The 16,255-nt window shown below is 40.8% G+C and overlaps 1 protein-coding gene across 1 annotated transcript in view; it reads right to left on the bottom strand.

The window, feature by feature from the left end:
• Positions 1 to 16,255, bottom strand: part of rnf13 (ring finger protein 13) — a 48,346-nt gene that overhangs the window by 19,014 nt on the left and 13,077 nt on the right. Inside the window, exon 4 of the mRNA XM_030434031.1 lies at positions 14,917 to 15,039. Within this exon, the coding sequence (XP_030289891.1) occupies positions 14,917 to 15,039 (123 nt within the window). The remainder of the gene's footprint in view (positions 1 to 14,916; positions 15,040 to 16,255) is intronic.

The raw sequence follows: 16,255 nt of genomic DNA, 5'->3' as shown, positions 1-16,255 counted from the left end.
ACATCTAAACTAATATTTTCACAGTTTAGCTGAACTTCTTCACCTCTTTATTCCACCAAAGCAATGCCAGAGAAATATTATACTTCCCTGAACTTTTTTGTTCAAGGTCAATAACCCTGTACAGCTTTAGAGAAACTACTCTGGAGAAAGTGCCTTTCTCAAGGGCATCTTGAAATCTCTTGTTGTCATGTGACTGGATGACTCTGCAGCAGAAACCTCTAGCTCTGTTTTCCCCTTTTCTGCCCACATTATTTTTGGATTCTTGGATTTAAAAACAAAGTGGAAGCATAAGAAGCATCTGATATTTGTTTTCTCATCGTGGCCCCCTGCGGTGTGCTGACCAACTTTTGACTTGGCCCGCAGCGCAGACCCTGTAGGTTTTAATTGGTAAGTGGACCAATTATGTATTTTAAAAAGGCAGACAGGACTCGACTTAACTGGCTGTTTTTTTGGAGACAAAACAAGGTCCTGAAGCTTTTTGGAAGGGGGTTAAAAAGACAGTGTGACATGTAAGGCCTGAAAATTGCATCAAATGAATATCGGGTATGATATTATTCTCTTGATAATGATAAAGCAAATGATAACAAAAAAAGGTTAACTGTATGAAGGTAAAGGATATTACATATTTTTAGCAGCCCTTACAATGATATTTGAAAGACTGAGAACAGCAGGATATATCAATACTAATATATATATTCTGACAGACATAAGACTTGATATAATATTGAAATACACAGTGTTACCCATATGTACACTTTACTTAGAAGATCCACCCAGATATATTAACAACCATCCAAGTGTATTTGGCGACCCAATTAAAGATCTGTAATCGATAAACTAGTGGACAATCTGCCCTTGCTTTCCCCTCCTGTACTATACATTTTTGGACAACTCCAAATTTGAGGAAATGTTAAAAGTACTGACTGTGAGGTGTTACAATATTGCCACATCGATATATCGTTTGGCTGATGATATCAGATATCAGCCCATCACAGCTATATCGGTATCGGCATACATGTTGTCGACATCAGCCTGTATGAAAGCATTTTGGTTCGAAAGAACACAGTGCAGAATGCGATGCTTGGGGTGTAGTTATTCCATTTCAAGTAGAGTTTACTGTCCCATTTTACTGATGTCTCTTTAGAAAATCAAGTTTATTGTTAAACTGTAAATGATCCTGCTTTACATTTTTTGCAGTCATCCCTCAAATCAAACATTTGTGACAACAATTATGTGAGTATATCAGCCAATGTATTGCTATCAGAGTTTTGACTCTGACAGCAATCTTCTGGATATCAGTATCAACCCCAAAAACATATCAGTCAGGCTCTAGTTACAGTGTTGACAGTGGTTACCACCTTCAGATAGCCTGCAGATAACTACCTCTGTTTACATCCTGACTCCGCGGACACACCATTCATTTCAGGTAAGGTGGGGCACCTTCATTATAAAACGCTGCATGAATCCCAGATCTGGGAAAGGATTTTTAGATACTGCAATAAGCACACTGAGCCCTTTAAGAGTTTGCATGCCCTCCAGCAAGGTGGTTGCAGCTGCTTTTAGGCCAACAGCACTGGACTGTGTTTGTATTGAGCAGCTTCCTGTGAATGTGTGAAGGATGATAAAAATGTGCTTCCTGTCAACTGTGAAATAGGAAAAAAAGAGTATTTCAAAGTAGTTTACACTACAGGTCACTGACCTATTGATATTGTGTGTGTTTGTGTGTGTGCATGTATTTATGTGTACATCCGGCCCTCATCGGTCACAGTTGACTGGAGGTGTGTAAACGGTGCCACCTGGAGCTGCCTGACTCACTGCTGTTGGACTCAACTGTTTGGATCCCAGCAGGAGCAGCAGGGGCTCTACAAAGCTGTTCGTCCTGAGTATATTCATTTAAAAGCTCATTATACCACCATGCAATACATAATGGATAAGACATAAATTAATTTAAGGTAAAAATGGCCACCTATGACGTTAAATATGCCTGCACAAACAGGTCATATCTGCCAATCTACCCCTATAGTAGTGTCTGTAAGACTGGTGGTGAAACAGAGACTGCTGATAGCATCACTAATTACTGCTGCATCACCACTGTGTGTGTGTGTGTGTGTGTGTGTGTGTGTCAATAATTACTGCATCTTCTCTCCTGTGTGTGTCTGCAGCTTCTGCACTGTCTCCTCATGCAGTGCTGCAGCTAAAAACACTTCCACTGTCCTAACCCTAACCCTACTCCTCTTCCACCACCACCTTTGTTCTCCACCTCTCTGTCTTCTAGTTTTTATATCCATTTTTCTTCCAAACTGTCGTTGTGTGAGGTTAAGGGAGTGCAAACCACCAGTGTGCAGCTTGTTGCCGTCACTGGTCTGCATTTGCATAGAGCAGACTTGACCTCAGCTTTGTGTAAATGAGTCTGAGCAGCACAGCGCACCTTTCTCACACAACACAAACCACACCAAGTCAAGACTCAGCAAGTGTCTTTTTTCTCACCTAAACGATGAAACATCATAGTTTATCAAGTGTATTAAGAATGTCTATGAACCTCGTTTAGGCAAATGTGAAGCTGTAAGACCACAAAACGACCACCAAACTTGAAAAGCATCTATTCAACAGTCCCGGCAGTAAGGGTTAGAAGTAGGTAGCAGCAGGAACAGCTAAATGTCACAGTTTTCAACTAAATGTATTTTATTTACGACTTTTATATGCAGTATAGCAATGATGCTGCTGTAATGAATAAGACTGACTTACATTTGATGCACATTGACTCATTAAATGTTGTTTCTCGAAGTATGTGATTACTGAAATTACTTTTTTGTTATTACATAGAGAGTAGAGTACTGATAAAAAGGTTCTGTTCTGTGACTGCATCTTTCCTCCTCCTGTCCTCATCTCCAGACATAAACTGACTAACTCACTTCTATTTATAATGCACAAAATAGACCTGAGTTTTCAGGGAAAAAATAAAACAAAACAAGGTGAGCCTGATTTGTTCTCAGCATACAAACAGGCTGTTGGGAGGTCTGTAAAAGTACACATCCCTCCACTGTTTTAAATGAACTTAAACTGTATCAGATACAGCTAAGCCTTGTTCTGCTCCTCTGCTGTTTGGACAGCAGCTCCTAATCAGGCCCTCATTTCCTCCTCCCTAACCATCTCTCCTTCTGTCTCCCATTTAATTTTCTACATCCACTAATTTCTCCTCCCGTTCACCCTCATGCTCTCTCTCCTCTCACCCCCCCCATCCTCTCTCCTCCTCTCCACAAGTGTCCTCCTCCCACCATTCCTCTTTTATTTCTCCTCCCCCCGTTAAAAAACTCCCATTCTTTCTCTTCCTCTTCTCTAAATTTAACCTCCTCCTTCTCTCCTCTCTCTGCCCTCATTACCCTGGTTATATCACCCCAGCTGCCAACTTCTTCAGAAATCTGCCCAACCCCTTCTTCCGCCTTCACCCTCTCCCTCCCTCTCCTCTCCCTCATCCATTTCCTCCCCCCTCTCTCCTTCATCCCCACCCCTCCCTTCTCTCTCCTTACTGTTTCAGAGGAATGCTGCGCAGAGCCGGGTTTTAGTTTCAAGGTCCAGACAGCTGATTAGATAAAGAGTTCAATAAAACTGCAAACTGCAGGGATAGGCAGTGTACACTGATAACACAACACAGCTGCAATACATGAAACCCACTTCACTGTGTGTGAGACAGCCTATATTTGCACTAAAGGTGTTATAAAGATAACTATAACACATTTTATGATGCCTCCTGTCCCAATGTGTTGTTGTTCTAAAAACTATTTTTGATCATCTTTGATTGAAATGATATTTCAAATGTTTTTACAAGTCCCCCTTCTCACCTCTGGCTCTAGAAAGCATTGCATAACAAAAACCTTATTTACATACCTCCATTATATGTTGCCAAATCAGTGCTGCACATGTGAGGTTGTGTGTTTTCTTGTGATTGTAAAACAAAAAAAAGAGGCCAAAATGTGAGAAAACTTTTGTCCAGAAGTATCTGGAGAAACATTTCAAAGATACGTGTTGTGAGGAAGAGAAATGCATATGTATATTGACACTGTGATCTGTAATACAAAAGTGTTTGTATGAGCATATGTCATGTGTGAGATATGGCTACACACACACACACACACACACACACACACACACACACACACACACACACACACACACACACACGCCTAGTCATACATCCAGTCAGCCATAGTCATACCCTGTCATGAGACTGAGTGAGCATGTGCAGGAGGAAGCTAGATCATTGTTTGAGTAAAGACTGAGGTGTGTGTGTGTGTGTGTGTGTGTGTGTGTGTGTGTGTGTGTGTGTGTGTGTGTGTGTGTGTGTGTGTGTGTGTGTGTGGGTGTGTGTGTGTGTAGCTCGGGGGCTGTGAGGTCACTGTAGCACAAACAGGCCGCTTCACGATGAGATGCACTTACTGTTAGGGGGTAGGAAGCGAGGTTTGTCGGGAAATTACCAGCCAGCAGAAACAAATGCTGACCGACTTAAGCTGCAGACCCACACGAGCTGACTGGACAGATTACTCTTGTTACTGAACAAATCAAGGCCCCTGCGACCACTCCCAACTCATCAAGGATCTATTACGACATGTTGGGTTTGGTGGTAATATACTGAAGGAGACTGAGCTTAGCCACACCTAAGGATAAGCTGAGGGACTTTAACCTCAGTGTGTCTTCACTGGATTCCTGCAAAAACATTTCAAGTGGATGGAGCGGCTGCCATTCGTAACCTGTCATGGACGCAGGTTACGTCACCACATGCGCAGTTGACTTTTACTGTGCTGAACAGAAAATTAGACAGATTAAGCTACCACTCATGGGTAAGCTAGTCTGCCTAAACACTAAAAGAGCCTCACTGTCTGGACTCACAAGACTGGTCACAGCCCGCCTTCATGCTTGATTATGATTTTTTAACTATTTGGGGTTTTCTCCACCTCCTTCTGTTTAAAATACATCTGCAGACCCGGTTATTTCCCAGCAGCGTCCCATACACCTACAACTGAACAGATTCAGTATCTATTTAGGGTTGAAAGTATGCAGCTGTTAAAAAAAGTAATAATAAATAATAAAAGGTTATCAACTAACTTTACACACTTCTTTCCTCCATTGATGCTCAAGTGACTTCAATACAGTTTATTACAGTGATACAGGGTTCCTTAGGCTACAACCACATACCACTCGCTGAAAGTTTGATGGTTAAATTTGTCTTAAAAGAACTATGACCAAGATACATTTTACAGTTGAATCATAAACCTTTCAGTAATGGTTTCAGTAATCTGTTTCTACATGGTCTTAATATCATATCATATGCAGTTTATTGTTAATTTGGCCTGGCCTTATTATCAGTCTGGCTTGCGTATCCATCCTAAATGTAGAGTTGTTTTAATACACTCTTCTGGTAAATGTTTGTCAATGAGAGGATTGTTTACAGTACGATGCCTGATCTCTGCCCTGTCACAGAAAGTTCACAGCTTCCTGGAATACCAGACAGGACATTTAGTCTGAACTGCCCTCTGCCAGGCAAGTTTCAAAGCATGGCCGAGGTGTCCGATGGGGAATTTTCCACCAGACAAACAGCTGTCACCTCTACCAGCCACTGGTGTTTTAACACAATACTCTGGTCACCGGCAACACACAGACAAGGAGACGACCAATTCCCAATTAATTAATTTTGAAAAGCAACATTGTGAGAGGGGTCGCTCATAGTGATGATTCTGTAGCTCAATTAGCTTCATAGCAAGTTGCAGCTCATCAGCCATGTTCCCGTAAAATGTCGAGCAAATTTTAAGCAAACTTTCAAAAGCTTGCAACAAACAAAAAATTATCAAAATGAAAATCTGGAGCGACCTGATTGAGCGAATGAAACGGGCTACATAAGACGTGATTCCTCAAAGGATGACGCAGTGTAGGCTACAAGGCTACCTCACTCTATATGTGGAGAGACAAAATGGAGAGAGGTCTTAAGGAACTACTTTCAATAGGGCAGGTTTTAATTATTCTTGCATGTCAGCTGGCATTGGTCATGTTGCATGCTGTCCAGAGTCGATGAAGAAATGTAATGATCGTAATGTACATAGCAGATAGCAGAAAAAGCTAATCAGTCAAGTGAGTTGAATGTTCACTACATCAGAGTTTATTTGGCAAATCTGTTTCCATCAAATATTTTGCGCATTCAATCTGATATGCAAAAGACAAAAACCACCTCAAGCTAGCGTACAAACTTTTTGCTAAGTTTTGCTGTTTCCATAACATTTCTAACGCGATATTTTTACAAAATGCACATAAAAATTGTGTATGGCCACACGGTTATTGTTTATCTGTCCAGCCACAACTGTCCTGTTTTGGTTCCTCTAAGCATCCTTTTCTGTTGCACCAGATAGCTGTTTCCAGAGAAAAAACTCCAATAACCCATTATAGGCCATCTGCTCAGCACCAGCACCAAACAGCAGATACGCAGTGTGCCAATAGCTAGTGTGGCTAAAGAGAGATTTTTCCCTCAGGACTTGGTGGAGACCAAACATTGAGCTAAAAAGAGAGTGACTACGAGACTTGGATTCATCAGGTGGACATAGACACGACTCATGAACATGAATGTTACTGTTGCTGCATGTGTAAATGACGGTTCACGGTTCACTAACAAGTTCACCGATCAACAAAGATATAGAATCTTAATAAGATAAAAAGATTTTTCTGTTTTAAAGTCTATGGTAGCCAAATACTTTGTTTATACCCTTATGTCTAATAAATATGTTGTATGCATTTGTATGCAAATTGAAAAGGTGAGGTTTACTCTGCAACAAATCTTGGTGTGTTACCATCAACTGTTGACCAGTGGAAAGTTTGAAACCATCGGCAGGACTGTGCATCTCTCTACCTGTACTTGCATGTGCATGTGTCCTGTAGCTCTACTTAAAGCTCCACAGGGAACCTTTAAGGTGACGAATGTGGCTAAAGGTAGCAAACTTACGTAGCTATTGCTTGATACCTAAATGAGTCACTTTTTACACTTCATGACCCTTCTAATTTCTGCATCACTATGTTCCACCGTTTACTATTACCCGATGTTCATCAGCTTTGGCTGCTGTTCAGCAAAACCCACATAGATTCACTTTAAAATAATGCAAAATATCCCAATAAACTCAGATTACATTTATCCCAACTAGCACCCCGATTTCTCTTTAAAATCTCTCCTCTCCTTATGCAAACATCCACATAATCATCACACAACAGAAAATAAATGAATGGATTGAGTTTTAGAGTTGTTTCAGTTTAATCCAGTTCACATCCAGTTTAATGGAATCACTGTAAAGAAAACACAAGAGGGGAACAGACCAAAAAGAAAACTTTGGCAGATAGAGGGCAGCAGAGTGAGACCGAACGAGTGAAAGACAGAAAATAAGAGAAAGAGAAGAATGAAAATGTGGTTCCAGAGGGATCACCAGTACATATGTTACATAACTAGAACATTATGTCTTAATGTATATGGACCTGCTGTGTGTGTGTGTGTGTGTGTGTGTGTTATTGCAGGGCAGCAGGGGGACGGACAGACAGTCTGCAAAGAATTGTGCAAAGAACGAGAGAGGCACAGGGGTGTTCATGGGAGGGAGAGGGAAGGAAAAGGGTATTGGGTTTCCTGTTCATCCCCCTCCTCTCCCTGAAAGGTCATAAAGGTCACCGATGGACCCCCCCCCCCCCCCCCCCCCCCCCCCCACACACACACACACACACACACAAACCCCAACTCCCTTAAAGAATCCCAGTATACAGGAAGTGCAAACCCCTGTCTCTCTGGAGATTTAATTTCAAAAAGTAAAAGCCACGGAGGAATGCTTTCCTCTCTCTCTCCTTTCGTCTCTCTATCTCACACACACACACACACACACACACACACACAAAGAGCGAGTATGCCTATTAACACCCCTTCACTTGATCCCCTTCACCCCTCCCCAGCTCAAACGCTCTCGCTCGACATTATATGGAGCCAGAACAGTCTCATAATGGATAAATGCACACATAAAGGAATATATGCACGAAAAAGAAAGGAAGGAAGTTGTTACATTGATATACATTTGTCTCAGTGCTTTTAATTTGTAAACCTCCCTGCATTTGTGTGCAGATTTTTGAGACTCATCTAGCGCGACTCCGATTCACAAATATGTTTTTTCTGCAAGGGGGTCGTCTGCAACCAATCAGATGTCTCACTCCTTTACAGCCAATCACATGAGTGCCTCCCCACGAGGGGTTTTTAACTGACGTCATTACAGCGCGCAACGGATCTAGGAGTTTACCCATGGTTCATAGCAGTAGTTGGCTTTGCTCTTCCGGTTGAACTTGGTGTTTACGCTAGCGTAGCTGTCATGCTCGCTCTAAAAACCGGCTTTTAACACAAAGAAAGCGACAAAATTTTAGTGTCAAAGCCACGAGCCACACTAGTCTCCGTTCCTCCTTCCTCAGCATGGCGTGTAAATTAGGGCGCAGGGCATGGACATGTTTGTCTAAGTGGTTGATGTGCTACACAAGATGTTTCTGAAAAAACATTCGATTTTCATGAATTGTTGTGGCAACCAACAACGGCACATGCTGTACCTGGGCTCATTTTAAAAACAATTTAGCGTTTATGACATAACGCTAGTTGTTTAGGGCTAGCTTAGTGGCAGCAGTCAGTCATGCAGTTGCAAGGCAACCGGAGACAGAACACCGCCAGTGGAAGTAGTTATCTGTCATGGCAGCCCCCATAGGCTAGATCCGTTGCGCGCTGTAATGACGTCAGTTAAATACCCCTCGTGGGGAGGCACTCATGTGATTGGCTGTAAAGGAGTGAGACATCTGATTGGCTGCAGACGACCCCCTTGTTGAAAAAACGCATTCGTGAATCAGACTTGCGCTAGATGAGTCCCAAAAATCCGCACACAAATGCAGGGAGGTTTACAAATTAAAAGCACTGAGACAAATGCACGTTTGACAATTCATATATCAATGTAACAACTTCCAAATATGTTTTTGGTGAAGATTGCAAATAACTGACGATTTGTACATTTGTGAATTTTTATTGCACATACTTAAAACAAGAAATTTTTGTGTGCGCATCACAAATATGTTTACAAATCTTATTTTTATATGTGAATTTTTTTTTACTTATATATGGATTGAAGCATATTTGTGTGTGCATTGAAAATGCATTTGTGTATCGAGTCATGTATATATACACAACTCCCCAAATACATTTCTGAGTCCTTTTTTGTGCATTTATTCCTTTATGTGTGCATTTATCCATTATGAGACTGTTCTGGCTCCATAACATTAGACTTCATCTGTCATATCGTATCGCAACACACACACACACACACACACACACACACACACACACACACACACACACACACACACACACACAACACTATCTCACTCTCTCCCTCTCACACACACTCCACGGGAGAATCTAACACTTGACGGAGGGTTAAGTGGGTGAGTGTCCATTTTATTGCCCATTACATCCACGGATCCATTAAGACCCTGCTCTGCTCAGTGGATGTTAATGGCTGAAGGAGGCTGTGGAGTGGCAAAAGAGATGGGAGGCAATGGAACGAAACAGCGGGGATGTTGGGGGATGATACCCCTGCACCACACACACACACACACACACACACACACAAACACACGAGTGTCCCGTCTCAGTCAAGATGGAATCTATCATTCCTTTGTTTCCCTGCAGCTTCTGGAGGGAACTGAGCAGGACTAAGAGGGAGGGAGGGAGTTTGCATGTCTGTGTGTGTGTGTGTGTGTGTGTGTGTGTGTGTGTGTGTGTGTGTGTGTGTGTGATTGAGAGAGAGAGAGAGAGAGGGATTCAAGGTAGACAGCTGAATGCTAGCGACAAACTGTGTGTGTGTGTTTGTGTGTGAGAGAGAGAGACAGAGGGAGAGAGAAAGACAACATAAAAAAAGCAACTGGGAGAGCAATGGAGAGACAAAGCCTGCCAAAGGTGAAGAGAGAGGTAGAGGGTGTGTGTGTGTGTGTCCATGTGATGGTGTGTAGATATGAGCAATCATTAAACCAGAGGAGACAGAAGTCAGACAGCACAGCCGGACCTCACAGACAGACTGTGACTGTATGTGTGCTCGGCATGTGCATGTGTACAAGTGTGACTGGTAGTGTGAGTGTGTGTGTGAGTGTGTGAGTGTGTGTGTGAGTGTGTGAGAGAGAGAGCAGATATAAGGGAGACCTTCGGGAGGAAATCAAGGACAGGGAGTGAAGGATGAGAAAGGGAAGAAAAGAGATTGGAAAGAAGATAAAAGAAATTAAGAAGCTAGAAAGACATCCTCCCTCAACCATTAACTCTAGACGGCATTGAAGCCTTCTGTCAAACCAAACCAATAAAAGTGAGTCTTTTTAAACAGTTTTCATCTTTATGAGTCCTTACAAAAAGTTTAAATATAGGCACATATAGGCACTCATTAAAACACTTTTTTAAGTCCAAAACTGAATGGTTAACAAAAAATGTCTCACACACACAATGAACACAAATTCAAGTCTCTCATATGTAAGTCTTGAGCAAGATCCATCCATCCATCCAGCATGATGTGCTGTGTTTTCAGTCTTTGTCCATCTTTCTACTATATCACCCGACTTCTCAAAGGTGTTCCAGCAGAAATCTTCTTATATAACCGCCCAAGCAGTCTGACAGGACAGACAGTTACTCCCCATGCACATAGACATGAGACCAAATACATAAACTTAAACGAGACCAGATTATAGTTTTTTGGGCGTATGTCAATATTGATAATAGGGAGTAAAGAATAATGATACTGCAATAGCGGGTGATATACATATTTTTTGCACTGATCCCTCAAACGTGGTTATCAAACAGACGTGGGACAGTGACACATAATAGCAGCAAGATATTTCAGAAATTAAAAATAAACTTTCATTGTCTTACTTCAGTGCACTGAAAAAGTAAACTTGACGGGAAACTTAGTCATTATAAATGACCCCAAGCATCTTTGGAAAACATACAGGCTGATAATGATATACCTGTGATAGGCTAATGTTGGCATTCAGAGCATATGCAAAAACAGTCACACAATCGCCATAGCGTGCACTGCAACATCCTGTAAAACAGCATTCAGGGGAAATACCAGGTCCTTAATGAGACCTATATAGAACAACAAGCACATTGAGTCTGCTCTACTAATGTATTCCAGTGGCCAACTACAGTACTGCAGCACAAAAAACAACTGCATGCCAAAAACTTTACCCACAGATGGCCTTAAATAGACACATCAGCTTGTGGGGCATTTTTGCTATTACTGTGACAGAGATACTGACATGCATACATGAAATGCAGAGAAAGAAAGAGAGGTTCGATATACAACAAAGGTCCCATGTTAAGCATCTTTATTTAACCACTCTGCCTACCCTATGATGATGTTTTAGGCCATTGAGGTTTACCATGTATAAAACTTTCCCACAGCTCAGAGCAGCTACTTTTTTAGCATGAAATAATCCCCAATATAGGCTTTGGGACAAGAAGCCAATGACAGATACACAACATGTTTGTGTAGAGGACATGACAGGACAAAGAACATGAGAAATGTGTTTTTAGCACATGATATGGAAGCAATGAGTGCCCTCTAGAAAAATCAGTTCTCCTAACACAGCAGCTGGTACGCACAATAAAACAATTAGCACATATTTTTACACAACAGTTTAAAGTGAGCAGTTTTAAAGTGAGCAGTTACAAAGTGTTGCCTCACAATAACTGACCTTGCAATCCCCTTTCTCACAAGAGCAGATGGTGTGAGGAGCGATTGAAAAAAAACAAAAAAAAAAAACTTGTCACATTAAAGCCAAAAGCTGACAAACAAACAGAGAGAAGAGGTGAAAGGACAAGTAGCACCATCAACAAGGGCTTCAAGGAAATGTAAAATTTATATTTAATTTAATTCAAAGGAGCTGTAAAACTTCTGCTATGGATCCATGAGAAACTCTAAAATCATGATAAATGTTAAAAGAAAACTTTCAATCTAACGTACAGTCGAAATAGTAAATATACAGTGTTTTATGATGTGAAAAAAAAAATATTGTCAATTGTGTTTTTTACCACTAAAGAGGGCAAACTTTGCTGTGTTTACTGAACAAAAAATGGCCTGAATCAGTCAAAAAATGGCCTGAATCAGTCAAAAAATGGCCTGAATCAGTCAAAATAAACTTTACATTTGTTTTATTGTGTGTTTTGTCTCTGTATTGGCAAGTGGGTAAAGAGAGAGTCTGTGTAACCATAACTGTAAAAGAAAGCAAACAAAAGAACAATTGCTCTTATTAATTTCTCAGCTTAAGGGTAGACTGCAATCAGCATTAAGGTTTTTAAACATCAGGGTTATGGTCAATACTGGCATAGTGGAACACCCCCAGCCTGAATGTCAGAACTTTTTTTTTTAAAGTCAAATAGGTGTAAGACTCAAAATTGCACCAGAGCCCAGCAACAAGAACATTTTAGTGTAGTCGAAGCTGCTCATTGGAGAGCTGCGGTAGGTTAAATGGCAAATCTTACACCGTTCAGATGGACTGGTGTGTGTGTGTGTGTGTGTGTGTGTGTGTGTGTGTGTGTGTGTGTGTGTGTGTGTGTATACATTGTGCGTCAGTCTGACACATAGCTATGTGGAGTGGAGTCTGGTTACACTCCAGCAAAGTGAACACCTCACTGCCCTGTCTGTCAACATGTGTGTGTGTGTGTGTGTGTGTGTGTGTGTGTGTGTGTGTGTGTGTGTGTGTGTGTGTGTGTGTGATGCAGTAAGACCTTATAAGGCTACATGGCTAGTTCAGAGAACAATACAGTGAAAAAAAGAGGGAGAGGAAACAGAAAAAGCACAATATGGCTACTAAAATGGATTGAAAGAGAGGGATGGACAGGAAATGTGAGACGAGAGTGAACAAACTAAGACGGTACAGAGGGAAAAAGGTAAGAATGAAAAGTATGAGGAGGAGACACAGAGACGGAAAGAGGCAGAGGCAGAGACAAGGATGCCAAGAGGCTGCGTGCTTTCCTCTCTTTCACGCCATTACTCATCCCTGCTCTCGCTCTCTTAACCCTGGCTCTGTCTCCTCCCCTCATCTCCTCCCCTCTCTTCTCTTCTCTCCTCTGTAATATACACGGTTGAATCTACAAGGTTTAAGATGCCTTTAGGAATGGAGCTGCCTGGTGGTGTTACATGCGTATTGACACTTTTGTTTCCGTTAGTGAAAAAGTTCAAAAGTTTGATTAACAAACAAACACAAGGGAAAAATGTCACGTTGAATCATTTCAATTCTGGCACAAACATTCCTCACGTGTTGCCAGCTCTATTGCCAAATGTATCAAGTGTTTAGATCACAACACTTAAGTTTTTCTTCTCACAGGTGATGGGCAACTGTAAATCCATGAGACGTCACCCATTTGGTTTTTAAAAGGGACCATTTAGAGGCCTTAAGTTAGGCTTTCCAGTTGGTCGCCATATTGACTTTTGGAAGTCATAAATGACCATATTTGACAAGAAGGGTAAATCTTGGGAGGAAAATTTGATTGAATCTGATGGATAACTCGAGGACACACTGTGGTAGCAACTAGTCAATCACAAGGTAGTCAGGTCCTAAAGTATACCCTGCTTTATCGTCTATTTTACTCTAAACAGGACCATCATTTTAAAAATGAACTTCATGCTGTGTTGAAGAAGGCCTGCAACTAGAGACTGAGACCATAAACTCATTAGGGAACTGTTTACTGAGGTAATAAATCAAGTGAGAAGTAGGCTCATTTACTCATGAGCTTACATGTAAACAGATTTATCTTTGAAACCAGTGGAGTGGTCCCCTGCTGGCCATTAAAGAGAATAAGGTGTAGTTAATAGGTAATGTGTTCACTACTGAAGTATCTGACAAAAACTCCTGAAAAATATTTATACCCCCGCAGTAAATTATGAAATGATGTGCCAAGAAATGTGTCATCAAAGACTCAAACATCCTTGTTTGTGCTTTGCATTTTGTTGTCATCGTAAGATTTCATTCTAACTGTCATGTATTTGATGAAACTTGCAGAGGCATGAAACTGGAGCAGAAAATTCCACTTTTATGCAAATTAACACTTGACGTCATGTGTTTTCTTCATAACTGCCCCGACCCAGTTCAACTCAAAATCCTGAGATAATCTACAGCCACAGTGAGTGTATTTGTAAAGTCAGGGTTTAACTCAGGTTAGACTGCTCTTTTTATTGCCATATGGGTAATATTTCTTAGTCTTCCACTTCTCCTTCATCTTGCTGCTCTGCTGGATGCCTCACTTGAATCAGGAAGATCATCTCTTTCATTCTTACAAACGTCTCATTGACGTATTAGGCAGACTGAACTTTTCAACCTCACAAAAATGCTGCAGCAGCAGGAGGAGATGAAAAAGACAGAGGCAGTAGGGCAGAATAGATGCTCTTACAGGAAATGATGTTTAGGGAAATGGTCACTTCCTGTTTTCCCCCTTGAACAAGCTGATCTAAGAGCTTCTGTGAAATCAACTTTGAAACATCTACTGATATAAATGCAGTTTGAGGCCTGCACACACACAGTATTATAGCTTTGGCAGCTTGCCCTTGAGAATTAACAGCTGCTGAAATAAATGATGGGTTCAATTACTTCCAGATATTGCTTTGCAGTAAAACAGCATTCCCTAAAAAACTACACTTGGAGGCCGATTAGTGAAATACAAATGAAATAAAAACAATGCTGCACATAGCTTTGTTCACAGCCAGTGCTATGTACTGCTACTGTAAAACAGTTATGTTTGGCTCAAAAAGAGATGTTTGTGAAAGGTATGGCGTGGCTTAGACAGAAGGGACTTCAATTTCTGACATTACACACTGGCAACATGTGCAAACACTGTACCTTGATGTCAAAGTTGCAGTCAAAGCGCTTGATGAGGACAATGAAGGCGCCTGTCAAGTTGTCCCTCGGTGGGGGCTCAATGGGTTCACACGCATTTTCAGGTCGCGCCCCAATCAGGAAGCCCTACAGGGATGACATCATCAGACATGACAAGGTGAGAAAAACACATGAGTGAATTATATTCAGGCAGTTCCCAAGATAAGACCTATTTGTTTATAGAAAGCACTATCTAGCCCTAAAAAGCAAAGATACAACACAATTGAAACTAGACAAGTATGAACAGTTCTACTTATTATGACTTATGTTTATATTTAGGGGTGTTTGAGAGGCTTAATCCAGACAAAAAAAAGGACTGAAGCAGAATATTTCATTAGATAAAACCATGCTATGAATTTTTTTTAAGAAGAACAACAACAACAATAATCATAATAATCATAATATTTATGATTATTATTATTATTGTTGTTCTTAAAAATATTATTATTATTATTATTATTATTATTATTATTATTATTATTATTATCATCATTATTATAATTGTTGTTGTTGTTGTTGTTATTGTAGCTTGAACCTTATCTTCCAATATGCAGAAATACCAGGCTTAAACCAAATGATATGACATGCAAAAATAAAGCTGTGCAGTGTTCGAATGCTGAATGCTTCAAACTAATCAATACAGCCCTGTTTAAGTTGACAGCTGATGGGCTGTAGGCGACTAACAATAAATGACAAAAACCTTCTAATAGCCTTTTGTTGGCAGATTGCAGTTCTTTTCAGGCTATATTCATATTGGTTTTTTTTTCATATTTTAGAGACCTGCTTAGTTTAGCATTAAACATAACATATGTACATCTCGGGAGCCCATTGCCTGCTCCCTGACTCAACATCTGAGCAGCACAATCAGTTTTCAGTTTCCTGTCTTATTACCATTTTGAACAAAAGCTTTTGAAGTGACTGATGAGAGGGAGATAGTGAGAAAAGAAAGAGGGAGACAGGGTTAGATGGAGAGTCTGACAGAGTGCTACAGGGAAGGGGAACAAAAGTGGAAAACAAGAAAAAAATACAAATATGGAGGCAAAGGGGAATAAGAGACCTACTGAAATGCGGACAAAAGAGGAGAACCAGAAAGAAAACGGATGGAGAAGGACAAAAATAGAAAGGTGAAGACAAAATGAGACAGACAGATGGATAGAAAAGAAAAGGAGCAGAGAACCATAGCAGATAATTGGAGTAGAGATGATGAAAGGAGAAAAATACACAAGTTATGAGGAGGGAGGGAGCTGATGAGATATACATTTCTAAACCTCTGCTGCTCTTATGCAAGTGTAAGTAATACCGC

Source organism: Sparus aurata, chromosome 11, assembly GCF_900880675.1.
Source record: "Sparus aurata chromosome 11, fSpaAur1.1, whole genome shotgun sequence".
NCBI classification, from domain to species: domain Eukaryota; kingdom Metazoa; phylum Chordata; class Actinopteri; order Spariformes; family Sparidae; genus Sparus; species Sparus aurata.
This window is presented reverse-complemented; position numbering and strand designations above follow the sequence as displayed.